The following is a 20,071-nucleotide window of genomic DNA, read 5'->3' on the forward strand; positions in this document are numbered from 1 at the left end:
AGTTTCAAACTGCTGACCTTAAGGTTCGCAGCCCAATTCGTAACCACTTTTATTGAGACATAATTTACATACCATAAACTGCACCTATTTTAAGTATACAATTCAGTAAGTTTTAGCAGATTTACAAAGTTGCAATGCTATCATGACAATACAATTTTTAAATGTTTTCATCATCTCTAAAAGAACCATCATGTCCATTTACAGTCAACCCCTATTGCTACCCCCAGTCCCAGATTTGGTTTTTTGGATACTTTATATAGAATGCAATCATAATTTGTTTCTGGCTTCCTTCACTTAGCATGATGTTACTAAGGTGCATCCATGTTGTAGCATATAACAGTAATCCACTCCTTTTCATGACCGAGTAGTATTCCATTGAATGATATACAGCATTTTGTTCATTTATTTGCCAGCTGATGAGCATTTGGATTGTTTCCACTTTGGGGCTATAGTAAATAATGCTTCCATCAGCATTCATGTATAAATTTATGTGTAGACATAAAAGTAATTCACTCTTGAGAGTAATGTATTGTAATCTGATTAAGATTTCTTTAGTAATTATGTCTCCTGAGTCTAAACCAATTGCTGAAATTTCAAGTCCAAATACAAAGGTAATGATGTACAGTGAAAAATGAGGAATAGCATCTTAAAAGGAATCATAAAAGAACAGTCTATAAAATTAATATATTAGTATATTTTCATTTTTAGGTGCCCCAGTATTGCCTCAAGAATTACAGCCTGAACAAGAGCTACAGCTGTGGAAGGAGGTAAAGAATTATTATATAAATTGTGAAAACCTTATCTTTTGTTGAAATTAACATGTAAAATAAAATAATATAATTGAGCTTTAGCTCAACTGCCATTTTGCCAACATTCAGCTATCGTATTAAAAGAGAAAGTCCTGGTGTGGTGTTGCAGGTTCATGTGCTCGACTGCAAGGTCAGTTTGAACCTCAAGGTCAGTGGTTCAAGCTCACCAGCTGCTCCCCAGAAACCCTATGCAGAGTCGCTATGGATCAGAACTGACTCAACAGCACTTAACAACAACAACAAAAGAGAAGGAAAGAGGAAAATAAATTTAAAAGGAGAATAAATAGTAAAATAAGATGGCAGAAATAAGTTTTTTAAATAAAGTAACTAAAATAAATGTGAGCATGTTAAAATGCACCCCTTAAGAGATAAAGACACTCAGATTGAATTTTTTTTAAAAGATCCAACAACATATTACCTGTAAGAGGAATGTTTAAAACAGGAAACAAAAAAAGACTAATCATAAAAAGGTAAGAAATTGTGCACCAAGCAAAATATGAAGCAGAAAAAATTAGAGTAGCTGTGTCAATACCTGATAAAATAGAATTCAAATAATAAAACTATCCTAACAAACCAAGAGGGATGTTATATGCCAATAAAAAGAACAAGAGAAAGAGATACAACACTCATGAACATATTTTAACAATTCCGCCTCAAAATTTATATTACAATAGATATAACTTCAGGGTGAAAATGGATAAATCAACAGTTTTAGTTGGAGATTTTAGTACATCTCACTCAAAAACTGACAATTGAAGCTGATCAGATATAAGCAGGTTTATCAAAGACCTAACATGATAATTAATAAATTTGAGCTACTACATATATTTTAAACCTACACTAAATAGAATGTACTTGAAACATTACAAAAAAAGTCCATGTGTTAGAACAGAAAGGAAACTTCCATAAATTAGAAGATTTATTTCAAATGTTCTCTACCACCAATGCAATAAATAAAATTAGGAGGAGTCAATAGCAAAAGTATAACTGGTAGAACCATCTAGAATTTCTATAGCCCCATCATCCAACATTCCCTCTCCTGGGTATATAGCCCAAAGATACAGTTGACCCTTGTATTCACTGGTCCTTATTTGTGGATTCAACCAACAATGGATCAAAAATATTGGAATGGGAAGGCTGCAATTAAGTAGTCAAAGCAACCCTTCAAAGGCTAAGTTGTTGTTGTTGTTGTTAAGTACCATGGAGTCGGTTCCGACTTATAGTGGCCCTACACAGGGTTTCTGAGGCTGCAAATATTTACAGGAGCAGAAAGCCTCATCTTTCTCCCGTGGAACAGTTGGTAATTTCGAACTGCCAACCTTATTAAGGTTAGCAGCCCGATTGGTATCAACAACGCTACAAGTACTAACTTCTATTTACATAGCATTTACATTGTATTCACTACTATAACTAGTTTGTTGTTGTTGTTATGTGCCCTGTGGTTGGTTGGGACTCTTACGGTTTCTAAAAGCAGCTGGTGGGTTTGAACTACAGACCTTGTGTTTAGCGCTCATACTATAGCACTACACCAGGGCCCATTAAATAAAGATGATTTAAAGCATACAGGAGGATGCGGGTAGATAATATGCAAATATTACAAACACTGTGTGCCATTTTATATAAAAGAACTCAGCATCCACAAATTTTGGTGTCCTCAGGGGTTAGGATGAGCTGTTGATGGGGAGTGGGAAGAATGGGATGGAACCAATCTCGAAGATACCAAGAGAGATGACTGTATACTCCTATAGATTGAAACTGGAGGACAGATACAAGGAATATGATCAAAGCTTTGTTTGTTAGGGAAGGAATTGGAGAGAACCCAGCTGCCCATCACTGGGAAGTGAACAGGTAACATTATAAAGTACTCTGCAGCACTTACACACAACATACTAAATGTACACCTAGCAGCCTGGATAGATCTCATAGCATTGTGTTAAGTTATAAAAGGTAAGAAAATACTATTAATGCAGACATAGCAGCAATACTGATTTTACAAGAACATTTACAAAAGGATGGATACTCATCAAACACATTAGGAGAGTTGCCTATGGGAGGATGGAATAGGAAATTGAAAGGTAGGCTGAACATACAAATAAATAAAACAAGATTAATAAAGAACCTCAATGAGCTGGATTGACACAGTGGCAGCAGCAGCAATGGGCTCAAGCATAGCAATGATTGTGAGATTGGCGTCGAACCAGCCAGTGTTTCATTTTTGTGCATACCACAGAGTTGCTATGAGTTGGCACCTTAACAACATCAGCAACAATGATGATAGTGAACTAAGGTAACTAAGCTATCCCCTAAAAATGACATGAGGGAAAAGAGAAGATAGATGATGAGGACCCAGATACTAAATGTTGTTGTTGTTAAGTGTCATCAAGTCGATTCTGACTTATGGTGACCCTACAGAGGGTTTCTAAGGAGCAGCCGACCTTTTGGTCCAATGTTTATCCTATAGTACCACACCAGCTCTCCTAAGGTTATTATAAGGGTCTCTGCTATGGTTGTCATTGTTGTTATATACAACACAAAAAAACACTACCATCATCACAATTGTTGTTATGTAGGATATCAATGCATACTAGAAAAGCAAGATAAAGAGTAATTTAGGAGACTAGTTGGAGATTGGTGTATAGCACAGAAACCATTATAATTTCCAGCTTGAAATTATCTATATTTATGCTAGAAATCTTTTGGAAAATATTTTAGATGGTAATTCTAGAAGCAAACTCAAATAGAATTATAAAAGCACTATAAATTCTTTTGTAGAAAAGAAAGATATTTAAAGGTATTAAAGTGCTAAGAATATGTTCATTTTTCTGCTGGAGGTTTTACAAATTCTAGTTGCTCAGACATTAGACACACATACTTTTTAAGCCATATATAGAGACTTAACCTCTTTCAGACAGGTTCGTAATTGGACTCCACAGAGTTCTCAAAAGCATTTAGTGGAACTCAACCATTAGGGCAAAAAGCTATGTAAAATTAACAGATGTTTACTTCAGTGGAAACAGGATGATCAGTGTTGCTGTCCCTTCCAAACACAAAAGAACCAAGGCTGAAGAGCTTTGCAGTTATCTCCAATTTGATTTGCTTCTTTAAAACCTGATGTTTTTATTTAAACATTAGACATGTTGATGCTTTCATTAGTTAGATCCGGCGCTCAAGGGTTCTGTGTTCCTGTCTTGCTCCTTGAACTTGTAACATTTTTAGATACCAAACATCGCAAACCTTTCAGGAAGAGCTACTTCCTCCTATCCTACTATAGCAAAGAAGATTATATCTGGAGGTGATTAAGTTAGCCTTAGTCAAAATTCAAAGCTTAAGGGGACATATTTGGACTTTCCCCTCTCAAATGATTTCTGTTTTCTTCAAGTTTCTTCCACAAATTCAATTCAATTTAATTAAAACATATTTATTGAAGACTTATTCTATTTCAGTTAGATAGGATATAAGTCCTTGCTCTCAGTAAGCTTATCATCCCGTGTGTCTGTGTACATGTGTGCATTTGTGTCAATAATTCTGGGTTTGTATGGCCTGGAACAGGGAGCAATAGAGTGGGTGGAATAAAACTATTTGCCAAGTATTTGTGATAGAGAAGATGACAAATTTTGTGAGGACAAAAGGAAGGAGACACAAGTTTATGCTTTCCCATAATTTTCTATACCTTTGTGATTCTGTTGCTCTAAAAACTAGAGGACCATAACTTTAGGCTATGTTCCACTTGGAATAAGAAGAAATAAGCAATAAGAAGCTTGGCAAATTATGATGAAAGAATATAATAATTCCCCTCTCAATTTGGTGTGAAAATGGAAATTAAATTAAACTGCTAAGCAAAAGACTTTGGGAACTAGAAGGAAACCTTGAGACATAACATAAACAAAGCACAATTTAAATCGCCCCAGACAAGAATCAGTCCCATTTTTCCCGGTCCCATTTTAAAAGACCTTCAAAGAAATAAATGCAAAAAAGCAACTCCAGACATTCAACTTAGTGCTTAACTTTTCAGCAGATTTTTTTTTTTTTATGATTAACATAAATCTCTTACATTACTAGCCTCTTGCTAGTTTTCATTTTAGGACAGAATATGAGAACAGCTAGTTGCCAACCTATAGCTCAGTCGTTATTAAGTGTCGTTGAGTCAGTTCCAACTCATAGAGACCCTATATAGGGTTTCCGAGGAGCAGCTGGTGAGCTTGGACCACAAATCCTGTGGTTCAAACCAACCTTACGATTCAATCCAGCCCATTAATCCTTAGTCCCACACCAGGACTCCATAGCTCAATAAGCCTTCATTATAAAGTAGAACTTTTCTGTAATGCTGGTTCCATGCTACATAACTCATGGATTGACCATGTTGTTTAAGAGTTTGTACTATAAGCAACTATGTTAACCTACATGGTGTGGTTAGATTCATGTATTGAGGCCATTCTTTAATCACCTCTCACATTGCACACAAGACCTGCAGGTCTTTCCCTCAATGTATGACCTTCTTTATACTCTCTGATGATCCTATCATTATTATTAGAGACTCATGCCCATGTGGCTAGGGCCGAATTTAGGGAAAATCCCAATTCCAGGATGTTCTTAGAAAGTTGAAGAGGCTTCTATCCCAAATCAAAGGTCCTAAGCTGTTACAGAACTTTAATTAATACTAAATAATATCTTGCCTATGTAAACTCTACTAATTAATAAAGCCTCATTCTGTCAACTGGGAAGCACAGTGGCTCTGTAGGATAAGTGCTGGATCGTGAACTCCAAGGTCAGCAGTTCAAGCCCACTAGCAGCTCCACAGGAGAAAGGTGAGGCTTTCTGCTTCTGCAAAGATTTACAGCCTTGGAAACCTTACACAACGTCGTTATGAGTCAAAATCAACTCAACGGCACTTAACAATATCAAAAACATTCTATCAACTTGCTATTTTGGTTCTGTGCCTAGGATGTAACTGACATTTTGTTTTAATGAGGTAAAAATATACACAACAAAACATATGCCATCTCAGTAATTTCTACATGTGCAATTTAGTAATATTGATAACATTCTTTGAGTTGTACAGCCATGATTAGTATCCTTTTCTAAATCATTCTAACACCATTAACATAAACCCAATGCCCTTACACAAAAACTCCCCATTCTCGGTCTCTCCACCCCTGATAACCACTAATCAGGTGTGATTTCCACATATATAAGAAGCACTAGTGGTACAGTGATTAGGTTCTTCATCTGGATGTTTGGAAATTCGAATCCACCAGCCACTTCATGGGAGAAAGATGTGGCCGTCTGCTTCTGTTAAGATTTCCAGCCTTAGAAACCCTACGGGACACTTTGACTCTGTCCTACAGGGCTGCTATGAGTTGGAATTGACTCAGTGGCAAGGGGCTTGGTATTTTTTGTTTCTTTCTATATACAATATTTGCTTATTTTATATAAGTGAGATCATACAATACTTGTCCTTTTATGACTTCTCTTGTTTCATATAATATTTTTTAAGAGTTGTCTGTGCTGTGCATACATCAGGATTCTATTCTGTTTATGGTTGGGTAGCATTTTATTATGTGCCTAAAACACATTTTATTAATCCATTCACCCTTTGATGGAGTAACTGGCATTTTTGGTTTCTACAGATAGATGATGCTTGTTCGTCTTTCCTGATCTCTGAATCTCAACCTCAGGTAATTCCAACTTGTAATAATGTAGGCATTTGTATAATGTTGAAATACTCATCTCTCCATTAGGACTTGTCATTACTTTATGGTTTTATTAAAAGATATCAACATATTAGAAATTATTACATTATCTGTAGGTACTGGTAATGCTATGGGTTTATTTTACAAGCTTTTATCTCTGTATAAAATAGATTCACAAATAACATATGCATATTTTGGAAATTGTTCAATGTTGATATTGTTCAACATTGTTCAATTTGAAAATTGAATTCTGTGTTAAGTTCAAAATAATGTATTGTTGTTGTTGTTAAGTGCCATCGAGTTGGTTCCGACCCATAGCGACCCTGAACAGGGTTTCCAAGGCTATAAATCTTTACAGGAGCAGAAAGTGTCATCTTTCTCCTTCGGAACAGCTGGTAGTTTCAAACTGCTGACCTTGAGGTTTGCAGCCCGATTTGTAACCACTACGCTACCAGAGCTCCTTTTGCTGTATTTCATGGCTAATATACCTTTTACCGCACTTAACAACAACAACAACATACCTTTTACCCAGTTGAGTCAGAAACCCATCAAAAGAGAGATTTATGGAGTCAGACATAGGCAGATTAAAGTATCACCATTACAACTGAATAGTCAGTTGGTGAATGTGGCTTTAGATCTAATGTCACATATCTTTGTTAAAACTACCCCCAGAACTGAACTTTCCTACAATAGTCAGACCGAGACTCTAGGCCTCCCATTTCAAGTTCTCTGGTATCTGCAAGGTTGGTGGTTCAAACACACCAGTTGCTCCTGGAACCCTCATACAGGGTCACTATTATTCGGAACCGATTTGATGGCACAATAACAACAACAATTCATCTATCACACTTCTCTTCCTATAGGAAAAAGCTCAGAAAGGGCTGGAGAAGAGAGGCTAGGATGTTAGTCTAGGTCCTCTCCTTGAAAGCAAGAGGATTGTTTCCTCCTTAAACTGCCCTTACTGGAAGATGCTGCTTCTGTCTGCGCTCTGTCTCAGAGTACAGGAAGAACAGAGTTTGTGTTAGTGCCTGCACTTTTCTACTACCAGTGTACTGTACAGAGAAGAGAACTCAGTAGAGAGGCCCCTGGCCCTACCCTGTCCACAGCAATCAGCCAGCTGTATGACTAGATGTAGCCCTTACAAGGTCTGGCTAAGATACCCTGGCCTTTCAAAGTGTCAACCAGGAGAAAAGTGTGGAGATGCAGCATTGTGTAGTCTGCTGTGTTTGCCTTGCCTTAACCCATTCCTCAATCTGCAGAGGATTACTTGAGGGAAGTTTAGAGCCATTGGATAGTAAAGAGAGACCAGAGTCAACATCAATACTATTAATGAAAAATATTTAAAATCATTCGAAGAATGTCGACATCACATAATGTGTGATGGCTATTAATAACCATACCAGCTTTGGTGTTTTATTTAAAACTCAGGAACACCCCAGAATGACTTTCATTTCTGAAGTAGTATGGTTATTAGGTGACATCGAGTTGGTTCCAACTCATAGCTACCCTATGTTCAACAAAACAAAACACTGCCCAGTCCTATACCAGCCTCGTGAGCATTGCTATCTTGTTGCAACCACAGTGTCAATCCATCTAGTTGAGGGTCTTCCTCATTTTTACTGACCCTCTACTTTACTGAGCACAGTGTCCTCCAGGAACAGGTCCCTCCTGATACTGTGTCCAAAGCACATAAGGTGAAGTTTTGCCATCTTCATCTCTAGCTGGACTTATTCCAAGATTTGTTCATTCTTCTAGCACTCATGGAATATTCAATATTGATTTATTACTTATGTGATTATCTGAACAGTGCTTTAAAAGATTTTTTTACCAAGTAGAAAGTAAAAGTAATTAAAGGTCCATAAATAAAAAAGCAAAATATTAAAGCTTTAGTATAAGAAAAAGCTTTAAACAATATTTGTAGCTCAGTGAATAAAGACTTCTTGTGAAGAGGAGCTGGAAAAAACACATTCATTTTTAAACTTCTTTTGTATGTTGCCCAAGCCTCATCTGATTAGATGCTGTGTTCTAAATCTAGACTAAGATTTCTGAATTTATTTTTCTTTGAGTTAGGATCTACATATTTGACACATGACATCACTAGATGTGTTTGTTGTATTGTTAAAGTTTACATCATTTCTAGCTGGATTGTAAAAGGTGGCTGCGGGGATTCATGCCCAGATTCTTTTAAGGTAACTTATAAAAGTATACTGTTGTGAAGTGCTGTGGAGTTGATTCCAACTCACAGTGACCCTGTATAGTGTTTCTGTGGAGAGGTTTGTGGGTTTGAACTGCTGACTTTGCGGTTATCAGTCCAATGCTTATCCGACAGTGCCATGTTGTTGCTGTTAAATACTGTTGAGTCAGTTCCGATTCACAGCGACCCCATATCGTGTTTCCAAGGTAAGTTTGAACCTCCACATTAGGCCTCCGTAGTGCCATAGTTGACCTACAAAAAATAAAATTCTCATTCCTAAAGGGGAAAAGTGAGAAAGGATGTATCAGTGTTCACACTTTACTTTTTCTTCTATCCAAATTCCAACATAGGTTAAACAGTTACTTCCAATGGAATATCTACAAATGAGAGGCTCTAGTTCCTAGGCTACACACTACAGTGTGTTGTTGACAAATGACTTCATCTCTTATTGCTTCACTTCTGCCTTCTCTACAGGAGACTAACAATTCTATGCCATATATCTCAACCCACATTGTTTGCAAGCAGTTGCAGGATAATCAAATTAGCCAATAATGAGTAATATTCATCCAGGTTTACAGCATTACTGTATTGACAAAATGGGATTATGAATATGAAAATGCTTGTGATTTATTGAAGTACTGCATATATATTGTTGTTATTGTGTGCTGTCAAGTCTGTTCTGAGTCATAGAGACCCTATATAGATTTCCAAGAATGGCTGGTGGATTTGAACTGCTGACCTTGCAGTTAACAGTCCAATACTTATCCTGTAGTGCCACACCAGTGCCATTGAGTTGGTTCTGAGTCATAGAGACCCTGTGAAGGTTTCCAAGAACGGCTGGTGGGTTTGAACGGCTGACCTTGCAGTTAACAGTCCAATACTTATCCTGTAGTGCCACACCAGGGCTCGCTGCATATATATGCACCATTTAATATTGTTCATCAATATCCCAACAACTTGCATGGCATGCAGACAAAATGGAAAAGAACAAAGTTGACCTTTGATGCTAAGATGGATGCACAGAGAAACTGTTTCATGCCTCCAGCTGTATCCCTAACCACCATCAACTCATGCTACGAGTACAGGTGTCCCCAAACAACACTTTCACTCTTGAGGTGGCATATCTTCTAAATTAAGAGTGATTACAACTGTACATTAAGCTTTGCAAGACACATAGTTTTGTTGATGCTGCTCTTGTTAACTAATTGCTAGGTACCTGGCACTATGCTAAGAATGTTGCCTACATTTAATCCTTCCAAGAACTCTCTGCAGTAATATTGTCATCCTTCATTTATGACAGAAGAAACTGAAGTCTATCGGCACAGCTAATAAATATTAGAAATGGAATTTGCACTGCAATACAAGTGCATACTGTCCCGCTCCTTAGCCCATGCGTTGGACCACTAATTACATTGCTCTTCTCATTGGGCCAAGGAGCTCTGGTAGCGTAGTGGTTACGAATCAGGCTGTGAACCGCAAGGTCAGCAGTTCGAAACTACCAGCTGCTCCGTGGGAGAAAGATGAGGCTTTCTGCTCCCATAAAGATTTACAGCCTCGGAAACCTTGTTCAGGGTCGCTATGGGTCGGAACCGACTCGACGGTACTTAATAATAATAATAATCTCACTGGGTCAGCTCCTCATTACTTCCTAAATGCATTTACTGTCTAATCAATTGTACATCGTACTGCTGTGCTGAATGCTGTGAAAAAGCAAGTTTCGCCCCTGCTTGCCCATTTATGCTACTCATCACCACACCCAGCTGGCTGCTAACCACAAGGAGCCTGGCCCAATTTCATCCTTCCAATACTTTGTAAAACCTGATTCTGGATATGCAGTCAGCAGCCTGGAAGGGTGGGACTCAGATTAGGGCTTCTTCCTCTTTCAGCCCTCATTGTTTGTAAGCAACTGCAGGATAATCAAATTAACCAATAATGAGTAACATTCAGCCAGGCTTACAGTATTGGCATGTGGGTGTAGAATTTGCTACAAACTGGAAAGCACTTCTCTTTTGGCGCAGTTCTAGTTACTCAGTCTAAGCTTTCTGAGTACTAAGGACTATGTATCTGAACTACAGTGGAATCTTTAATCAATGCATATATACAGTACGCAGCACTTTTTATTTATTTGTTAGGTTTTTCTTCTTTCAGTTGAAAGGAAGGCTTACTGTTAGCCTCAAGTTTTGTCATGAGAGAAATCAAGGGATTCCAACAGAGTTTCAATGGACCACAAGAAGGATTCGATTCTGAGTAGCTGGGATATCCTTGTGGTCCTAATGTTCCATAGCTACATCTTCTATACAAATGTTGGAAAACCAGAAGCATAACCCGTGTTTCTTCTCATTCCTATTAGCCATTCAATGCACTGGAGGAACTTTGCTCTATAATTATGGGGATTCTAGCAAAGCCTCAGGTAAGGTTAAAAAAGTTTTGTTGGTATGCAAGGAATTGCTCAGTGATTTCTTGGAATTCATCTTGAAAGAAAAGATTACCAATTTAGGAGCAAGCTGAGAGGAAACAAGAAGAGGATATGTTGACTTTAAATAAATACTACAGTATCTCTGACAACTGAGAACTTAGGGTAATATAAGTGGAGTTTCCAGTTGGGAAATCCTATGCACCCTCAATTATAAGATGTGTTCCAGTTCTGATGAGGAAATTTGGGGTCATGCTGGCTTTATTTTTCTCCCTGACTCATACTACAGTTGGAGAACAGATGCATCTTTCTAAGCTGCAAAGCATATCTGATTTGGCTCCAAGGTTAAGACGTTGTGCTTAGTTAGAAAGGACATCAAGAATGTAAGTGGAAACAGACTGTATCATCAATGTCCGTTTCAAAATTATACTCTTACTATATGGTGTCTTGGTTTCTTAGTAAAATTGATTCTTTGAAGAACGTTTTATCCTGAAATGAGGATAAGTAGGAACTTTAAAAATGTCATCATGTTCCCTACTTCATTTTATATTCTGTGTCTTATAAATGAACTTATTTTAAAACTATCCTCAGGTTTAGAGTTATATTTGTCATGAGCAATTTCTAATTTTACCTGTGATCCTTGGTGTACACTCTGACTTCCATACCTTTCATATGTAACCATTTAAAGTAACTTGGATAGTCTGAAAGCATGAATGGTTTCTGAAATTAAACAATATAAATATTTACAATGATATCTTCCAGTGTTTTTAATGATGAAACTCTCCCCCCACAAATAATGACTCTTCCCCCTAGTTAATGTAAAATGGAGGTATATTGACAATACTGTACATCCATGTTCTTGCTTTTGTATTAAAAGCACATGTGAACAAAGAAGAATAACAACTAGAAAAGGAATAATATAACTTTTTTTTTTGGAATTATATGACTTTTTTAAAGAGATTGGTTGAAGAGAGAAAGAGAAAGAAATACAGAAAAGCTAATGTTTGATGTTGTTATTTAGTGCCATTGAGTCAGTTTTGACTCATAGTGACCCTGTATAGGGTTTCCGAGGCTTTAAATTTTTTCAGGATCAGAAATCCTCATATTTCTCTTGCAGAGAGACTGGCAGGCTCAAACCGCAGACTTTGTGGCTTACAGTCCAGAACTTATTATATGGAGCCACCGCGCTCCCTAAAAGTGAATAGGAGGAAGCAAAAATAATTAATATCATTTAGTGATAACTACTGGTATTTTGGTGTGATTCCTTCTAGTCTTTTTCTCTGACTATTTCATGATGTGGTTCTGTCATTGTTTCCTATTTCATCACTGTTGAATATTCAGGATGTTTCCAATTTTATACTCTTAAGAATAATGATACAACAAAGATCTTTGTCAACATCTCTAATTATTCATAAGCAATATTTAATTAATTTATCATGTTATGTCTAACAATTTTTGTCTCATATTTTATATTATATAGATATACAGGTATCAGATATGATGTATTTTTAAGATTATATTTATCTCCTTTTAACAGGGACCAGATGAAAAAGATAATACCAAAAGGGTGAGCAGATGTTCATTAATATTCACATAAAAATCATCAAGGAAACCACTAGTCTTCTAAAGTAAAACTCACTTTTTTTTAAACAGTTCTTATTTCATTATTCAAAGACACAGAAGTTGGGCAATTCAAATGTTGTGGTAAGTTGCAAGACTACTTCTCTTGACTCATGTTTACTATTTAATCTTAGAAAACCTATTTTTGCAGCTTATCTAATAGCACTAGATCAAAACTCATGTTTTTTTGTTTGTTTTTTTTACTTTAAAGTATATATGTGGATGAGCAAATGGTATTTAAATTTTGTTATACATTAATTTATTCAGTGTCAATAATTACATGGAAATTAAATTTATTCATTCATTCAATAATTATATACTGAGTATATTTTATATGCAAGGCATAATTGAAGATACTACATATGCTTGTATATGGCTGTAAATAAAACAGAAAAATAGAAAAATGACTCCCTACTCTCACAAATTTTAGAATCTAGTAAATAAGTAAAACATATTTATGTTTCAGGTGGTGATTAATACAAGAAAGAAATAGTTTTATCCAAGGAATTTTAAGGATTATTTTAAATTACAGTTGTAAATAAATATAATTAAATATGGCTAGAATTTTTTTTCTTCTATTCCTTATGTCACCTTATCAATAATTACACATTTAGTGAGTATTTACACTCTAAGATTAGCCAGAACCCAATAACCAGTATATATTAAGTTCACTTTTAAATTATGTTTTCAGTAGTAATTTTTCTCTTTGTATATATGTATTTGAGAGTGTGGTAGCTTCTTAGGATATACACTGGCCTGGGTCAGCGGTTCGAGCTCACCATCCACTCTGTGGAAGAAAGATAGGCTTTCTGTTCCTACAAAGATTTGTTTAGTGCCTCAGAAACCCTATACAGGGTTGCTATGAGTCAGAACAAACTTGATGGCGCTGAACAACAACAATATACGTATTTTTAAAATGCTACCTAGTCAACTTTAGTGTTTCATTCTGAATACTAGTGATTAACTGATTATAGTATTCTTTTTAAGATTTAAAATTTTTTTTTTTTTAATATATATTCACATTTTGAACTGCAAGGTTGGCAGTTAATACCAGCTGTTCCTCGGAGAAAGCCATATACAGGGTCACTATGAGTTGGCACTGACTCATTGGCAACAACAACCATGGACCGATTTAGGAACTGAGGAGAATAGTATGTTTTAAACATGTGTGACCCACGAACATATAACTGTAAATTTAACTTTTTAGTTTTAAATGCTTATCACATTGAACACTATTACATTTGAGGAGTTTCCAGTTAGATTATATTGGCTTTAAACCAAAGCCAAATTGAACTAGTTAACAGAAAACCATTACACAGTATGTAAAGTAATCCACTCGGTGGTGGTGTGCCGTGGAGTTGTTTCAGACCCTGGTGACCCTGTATAGGGTTTCCGAGTCTGTAAATCCTTGTAAGAACAGAAAGCCTCATCTTTCTCCCGTGGAGCATCTGGTAGTTTTGAACTGCTGAGCTTAAGGTTAGCAATCCAACTTGTAACCACAATGCTACCAAAGCTCCTTATCCACTTGATGAGCAAATTTAATACTAATGAGAAGGCTCAATTTGTCATAACTTTAAAATGAAACCTTACCTTCTCAGGTAAGCTAGCTACATGTCTCAAATATGATTTCATTTTCTTCAGCTTGTTATCTTCACATTTTAAAAATGAAAAGTATCTTAGTCATAGTTTTCACCATTACACATTACCACATTTTGTGTCCCCTGATATCTTGTCCTGTATATGAGGGTAAGTCAAAAATTATCTGCACTTTGGCTGTAGGATTTATTTTAATCCACTTTTAGAAAAGACAAATACATCATTTTTTATATAATCTCCTTGTTTTTCAATACACTTTGTCCATCTGTCAACAAGCTTTCATATTCTCTTATTTAAAAAATGTTTTAGACTGAGTTGTGAGTCACAAATGCACCACTGCCTTTAGTTCTTCATCAGAGATGAATCTTCATGCTCAAATGGCTGCTTTCAGGAGACCAAACAGGTGAAAGTCCAATGGAGCAAGATCACGACTATAGGAAGGATGCTTTAACACCTCAAAATGAAGTTTTTGCAGAGTGTCAATAGTGTGGTCAGAGGTGTGCTGACATATATTGTCATGCAAGATCACAACACCCTTGGATAGTCCTCTGCCTTTAATCTGAAGTTCAGGCTTCAGCTCTTCAATGAGCGTCTCCCTGTAAGGAGCAGTATTGATTATTGAACCTTTTTCCTGATAGTGTTCCAGTACTGGTCCTTAAGAATCCCAGAAAACTGTAAGCATCAATTTTCCAGCTAATAGTTGACTTTTGAACTTTTTTTTGGTGGGCGATTAAGGGTGTTTCCATTCTATATTTTGCCATTTACACTCAGGGTCATAGTAATGAATCTATATCGCATCACCAATAACTTTTTATTTTTTAAGAAACTTTTACCTTCCTTTAAATATTGGTCCAAATTTTGTTTACAGATGTTCACATTCATACCTGCGCAGCAATGACCTTGAATGGAAACCACTGTTAAAACAGTGAAGCCAAGAGAAGTTTTTAAATAATCGGAGTGTGGCTAATTTTTTACTTACTCTCATATTTCAATTTTAAACATAACTTATAATGTACAAAGAAATTTACTAAATGTATGTAGAGTATACTATTCAAGATCAATGGTTTCATAATAGAAGGCCAATTTCCATATTGGCCCTGAATAATTTTAAGTCCAGGAGCAGCCTGCATATGGTATTTCAAAGATACCATGAGGTGATTTACTCACTGGTAGTTGATGATGAATCTGAGGCTCCCAAGAACATATTTATTCAACATAAAGATAAAGATCCTAGCATAGAGAGAATTTTACTCTCTACCTTGGACTTATTCTCCAGGGTTCTTTGAAGTGTTCACAAAGGGTTGTTTGTCTTAGATAATATCTTTCTTCTTGTGTGTGGAACAAATAGAGTGGTAAAAACAAAGTCAAACAAGTAAGAAACCTGTCTTGATGCCCAATGATGAGAAACCATTGGGCTCTTCATGTGTGTGTGTTCATATTCTCTCAGTCGTCTGTCGTGCATCCATTGCTGCAGCTCATTCCTCAACTGCATGAGAGAAGAATGAAGAGATTCAAGGTAGACATATATAATATAAACTGCATGCTTGCTTTGCCACTCTGTGTGGGACAGCCCTCTCCGTTCGTTTCCAGTTGTGGTGGTTTACTAAGTACACTTCTATAGGATAAACCCAAACCCAAGCCCACTGAAGTTGAGATGATTCCATTCATGTTGTTGTTGTTAAGCGCTCTTGAATTGGTTCTGACTCATAACAACCCTATAACTCTTTACAGGAGCAGAAAGCCTCATCTTTTTATCATGGAGCACCTGGTAGACTCAAATTGCCAACCTTGCAGTTAGCAGTCCAATGCATAACCCACTAAACCATCAGGATTTTTTCTGCCCACTTGTTGTTAAAAGCCATTGAGTCAGTTCCCATTCATAGCAACCCTGTATAGGGTTTCTGAGGAGCAGCTGGTGAATTTGAACTGATGACTTTATTGTTGTTGTTGTTGTTAAGTGCCGTTAAGTCATTCTGTCCCATAGCAACCCTGTATAGGGTTTCTGAGGAGCAGCTGGTGAATTTGAACTGATGACTTTATTGTTGTTGTTGTTGTTAAGTGCCGTTAAGTCATTCTGTCCCATAGCAACCCTGTATAGGGTTTCTGAGGAGCAGCTGGTGAATTTGAACTGATGACTTTATTGTTGTTGTTGTTGTTAAGTGCCGTTAAGTCATTCTGTCCCATAGCAACCCTGTATAGGGTTTCTGAGGAGCAGCTGGTGAATTTGAACTGATGACTTTATTGTTGTTGTTGTTGTTAAGTGCCGTTAAGTCATTCTGTCCCATAGCAACCCTGTATAGGGTTTCTGAGGAGCAGCTGGTGAATTTGAACTGATGACTTTATTGTTGTTGTTGTTGTTAAGTGCCGTTAAGTCATTCTGTCCCATAGCAACCCTGTATAGGGTTTCTGAGGAGCAGCTGGTGAATTTGAACTGATGACTTTATTGTTGTTGTTGTTGTTAAGTGCCGTTAAGTCATTCTGTCCCATAGCAACCCTGTATAGGGTTTCTGAGGAGCAGCTGGTGAATTTGAACTGATGACTTTATTGTTGTTGTTGTTGTTAAGTGCCGTTAAGTCATTCTGTCCCATAGCAACCCTGTATAGGGTTTCTGAGGAGCAGCTGGTGAATTTGAACTGATGACTTTATTGTTGTTGTTGTTGTTAAGTGCCGTTAAGTCATTCTGTCCCATAGCAACCCTGTATAGGGTTTCTGAGGAGCAGCTGGTGAATTTGAACTGATGACTTTATTGTTGTTGTTGTTGTTAAGTGCCGTTAAGTCATTCTGTCCCATAGCAACCCTGTATAGGGTTTCTGAGGAGCAGCTGGTGAATTTGAACTGATGACTTTATTGTTGTTGTTGTTGTTAAGTGCCGTTAAGTCATTCTGTCCCATAGCAACCCTGTATAGGGTTTCTGAGGAGCAGCTGGTGAATTTGAACTGATGACTTTATTGTTGTTGTTGTTGTTAAGTGCCGTTAAGTCATTCTGTCCCATAGCAACCCTGTATAGGGTTTCTGAGGAGCAGCTGGTGAATTTGAACTGATGACTTTATTGTTGTTGTTGTTGTTAAGTGCCGTTAAGTCATTCTGTCCCATAGCAACCCTGTATAGGGTTTCTGAGGAGCAGCTGGTGAATTTGAACTGATGACTTTATTGTTGTTGTTGTTGTTAAGTGCCGTTAAGTCATTCTGTCCCATAGCAACCCTGTATAGGGTTTCTGAGGAGCAGCTGGTGAATTTGAACTGATGACTTTATTGTTGTTGTTGTTGTTAAGTGCCGTTAAGTCATTCTGTCCCATAGCAACCCTGTATAGGGTTTCTGAGGAGCAGCTGGTGAATTTGAACTGATGACTTTATTGTTGTTGTTGTTGTTAAGTGCCGTTAAGTCATTCTGTCCCATAGCAACCCTGTATAGGGTTTCTGAGGAGCAGCTGGTGAATTTGAACTGATGACTTTATTGTTGTTGTTGTTGTTAAGTGCCGTTAAGTCATTCTGTCCCATAGCAACCCTGTATAGGGTTTCTGAGGAGCAGCTGGTGAATTTGAACTGATGACTTTATTGTTGTTGTTGTTGTTAAGTGCCGTTAAGTCATTCTGTCCCATAGCAACCCTGTATAGGGTTTCTGAGGAGCAGCTGGTGAATTTGAACTGATGACTTTATTGTTGTTGTTGTTGTTAAGTGCCGTTAAGTCATTCTGTCCCATAGCAACCCTGTATAGGGTTTCTGAGGAGCAGCTGGTGAATTTGAACTGATGACTTTATTGTTGTTGTTGTTGTTAAGTGCCGTTAAGTCATTCTGTCCCATAGCAACCCTGTATAGGGTTTCTGAGGAGCAGCTGGTGAATTTGAACTGATGACTTTATTGTTGTTGTTGTTGTTAAGTGCCGTTAAGTCATTCTGTCCCATAGCAACCCTGTATAGGGTTTCTGAGGAGCAGCTGGTGAATTTGAACTGATGACTTTATTGTTGTTGTTGTTGTTAAGTGCCGTTAAGTCATTCTGTCCCATAGCAACCCTGTATAGGGTTTCTGAGGAGCAGCTGGTGAATTTGAACTGATGACTTTATTGTTGTTGTTGTTGTTAAGTGCCGTTAAGTCATTCTGTCCCATAGCAACCCTGTATAGGGTTTCTGAGGAGCAGCTGGTGAATTTGAACTGATGACTTTATTGTTGTTGTTGTTGTTAAGTGCCGTTAAGTCATTCTGTCCCATAGCAACCCTGTATAGGGTTTCTGAGGAGCAGCTGGTGAATTTGAACTGATGACTTTATTGTTGTTGTTGTTGTTAAGTGCCGTTAAGTCATTCTGTCCCATAGCAACCCTGTATAGGGTTTCTGAGGAGCAGCTGGTGAATTTGAACTGATGACTTTATTGTTGTTGTTGTTGTTAAGTGCCGTTAAGTCATTCTGTCCCATAGCAACCCTGTATAGGGTTTCTGAGGAGCAGCTGGTGAATTTGAACTGATGACTTTATTGTTGTTGTTGTTGTTAAGTGCCGTTAAGTCATTCTGTCCCATAGCAACCCTGTATAGGGTTTCTGAGGAGCAGCTGGTGAATTTGAACTGATGACTTTATTGTTGTTGTTGTTGTTAAGTGCCGTTAAGTCATTCTGTCCCATAGCAACCCTGTATAGGGTTTCTGAGGAGCAGCTGGTGAATTTGAACTGATGACTTTATTGTTGTTGTTGTTGTTAAGTGCCGTTAAGTCATTCTGTCCCATAGCAACCCTGTATAGGGTTTCTGAGGAGCAGCTGGTGAATTTGAACTGATGACTTTATTGTTGTTGTTGTTGTTAAGTGCCGTTAAGTCATTCTGTCCCATAGCAACCCTGTATAGGGTTTCTGAGGAGCAGCTGGTGAATTTGAACTGATGACTTTATTGTTGTTGTTGTTGTTAAGTGCCGTTAAGTCATTCTGTCCCATAGCAACCCTGTATAGGGTTTCTGAGGAGCAGCTGGTGAATTTGAACTGATGACTTTATTGTTGTTGTTGTTGTTAAGTGCCGTTAAGTCATTCTGTCCCATAGCAACCCTGTATAGGGTTTCTGAGGAGCAGCTGGTGAATTTGAACTGATGACTTTATTGTTGTTGTTGTTGTTAAGTGCCGTTAAGTCATTCTGTCCCATAGCAACCCTGTATAGGGTTTCTGAGGAGCAGCTGGTGAATTTGAACTGATGACTTTATTGTTGTTGTTGTTGTTAAGTGCCGTTAAGTCATTCTGTCCCATAGCAACCCTGTATAGGGTTTCTGAGGAGCAGCTGGTGAATTTGAACTGATGACTTTATTGTTGTTGTTGTTGTTAAGTGCCGTTAAGTCATTCTGTCCCATAGCAACCCTGTATAGGGTTTCTGAGGAGCAGCTGGTGAATTTGAACTGATGACTTTATTGTTGTTGTTGTTGTTAAGTGCCGTTAAGTCATTCTGTCCCATAGCAACCCTGTATAGGGTTTCTGAGGAGCAGCTGGTGAATTTGAACTGATGACTTTATTGTTGTTGTTGTTGTTAAGTGCCGTTAAGTCATTCTGTCCCATAGCAACCCTGTATAGGGTTTCCAAGGAGCAATTAATGAGCTAACTCATAGCGACCTTATGCACAGCAGAACAAAACACTGCCTGATCCTGGGCCAACCTCATTACTGTTGCCACACTTGAGTCCATCAATATGTGTCACTTGGCCTATCCATCTCATTGGGGGTCTTCCTCTTTTTCTCTGACCCTCCACCTTACCAAACATGATATCCTTCTCCAGCTAATGGTCCCTCCT

At 37.5% G+C, this 20,071-nt stretch overlaps 1 protein-coding gene across 1 annotated transcript in view; it reads left to right on the top strand.

The window, feature by feature from the left end:
- Positions 1-20,071, top strand: part of PDCL2 (phosducin-like 2) — a 99,108-nt gene that overhangs the window by 7,880 nt on the left and 71,157 nt on the right. The window contains exons 2-5 of the mRNA XM_006868075.1: positions 709-767; positions 6,437-6,484; positions 11,044-11,103; positions 12,644-12,673. Coding sequence (XP_006868137.1) covers positions 709-767; positions 6,437-6,484; positions 11,044-11,103; positions 12,644-12,673 — 197 coding nt within the window. The remainder of the gene's footprint in view (positions 1-708; positions 768-6,436; positions 6,485-11,043; positions 11,104-12,643; positions 12,674-20,071) is intronic.

This window comes from Chrysochloris asiatica, unplaced genomic scaffold, assembly GCF_000296735.1.
Source record: "Chrysochloris asiatica unplaced genomic scaffold, ChrAsi1.0 scaffold00115, whole genome shotgun sequence".
Taxonomy (NCBI): Eukaryota; Metazoa; Chordata; class Mammalia; order Afrosoricida; family Chrysochloridae; genus Chrysochloris; species Chrysochloris asiatica.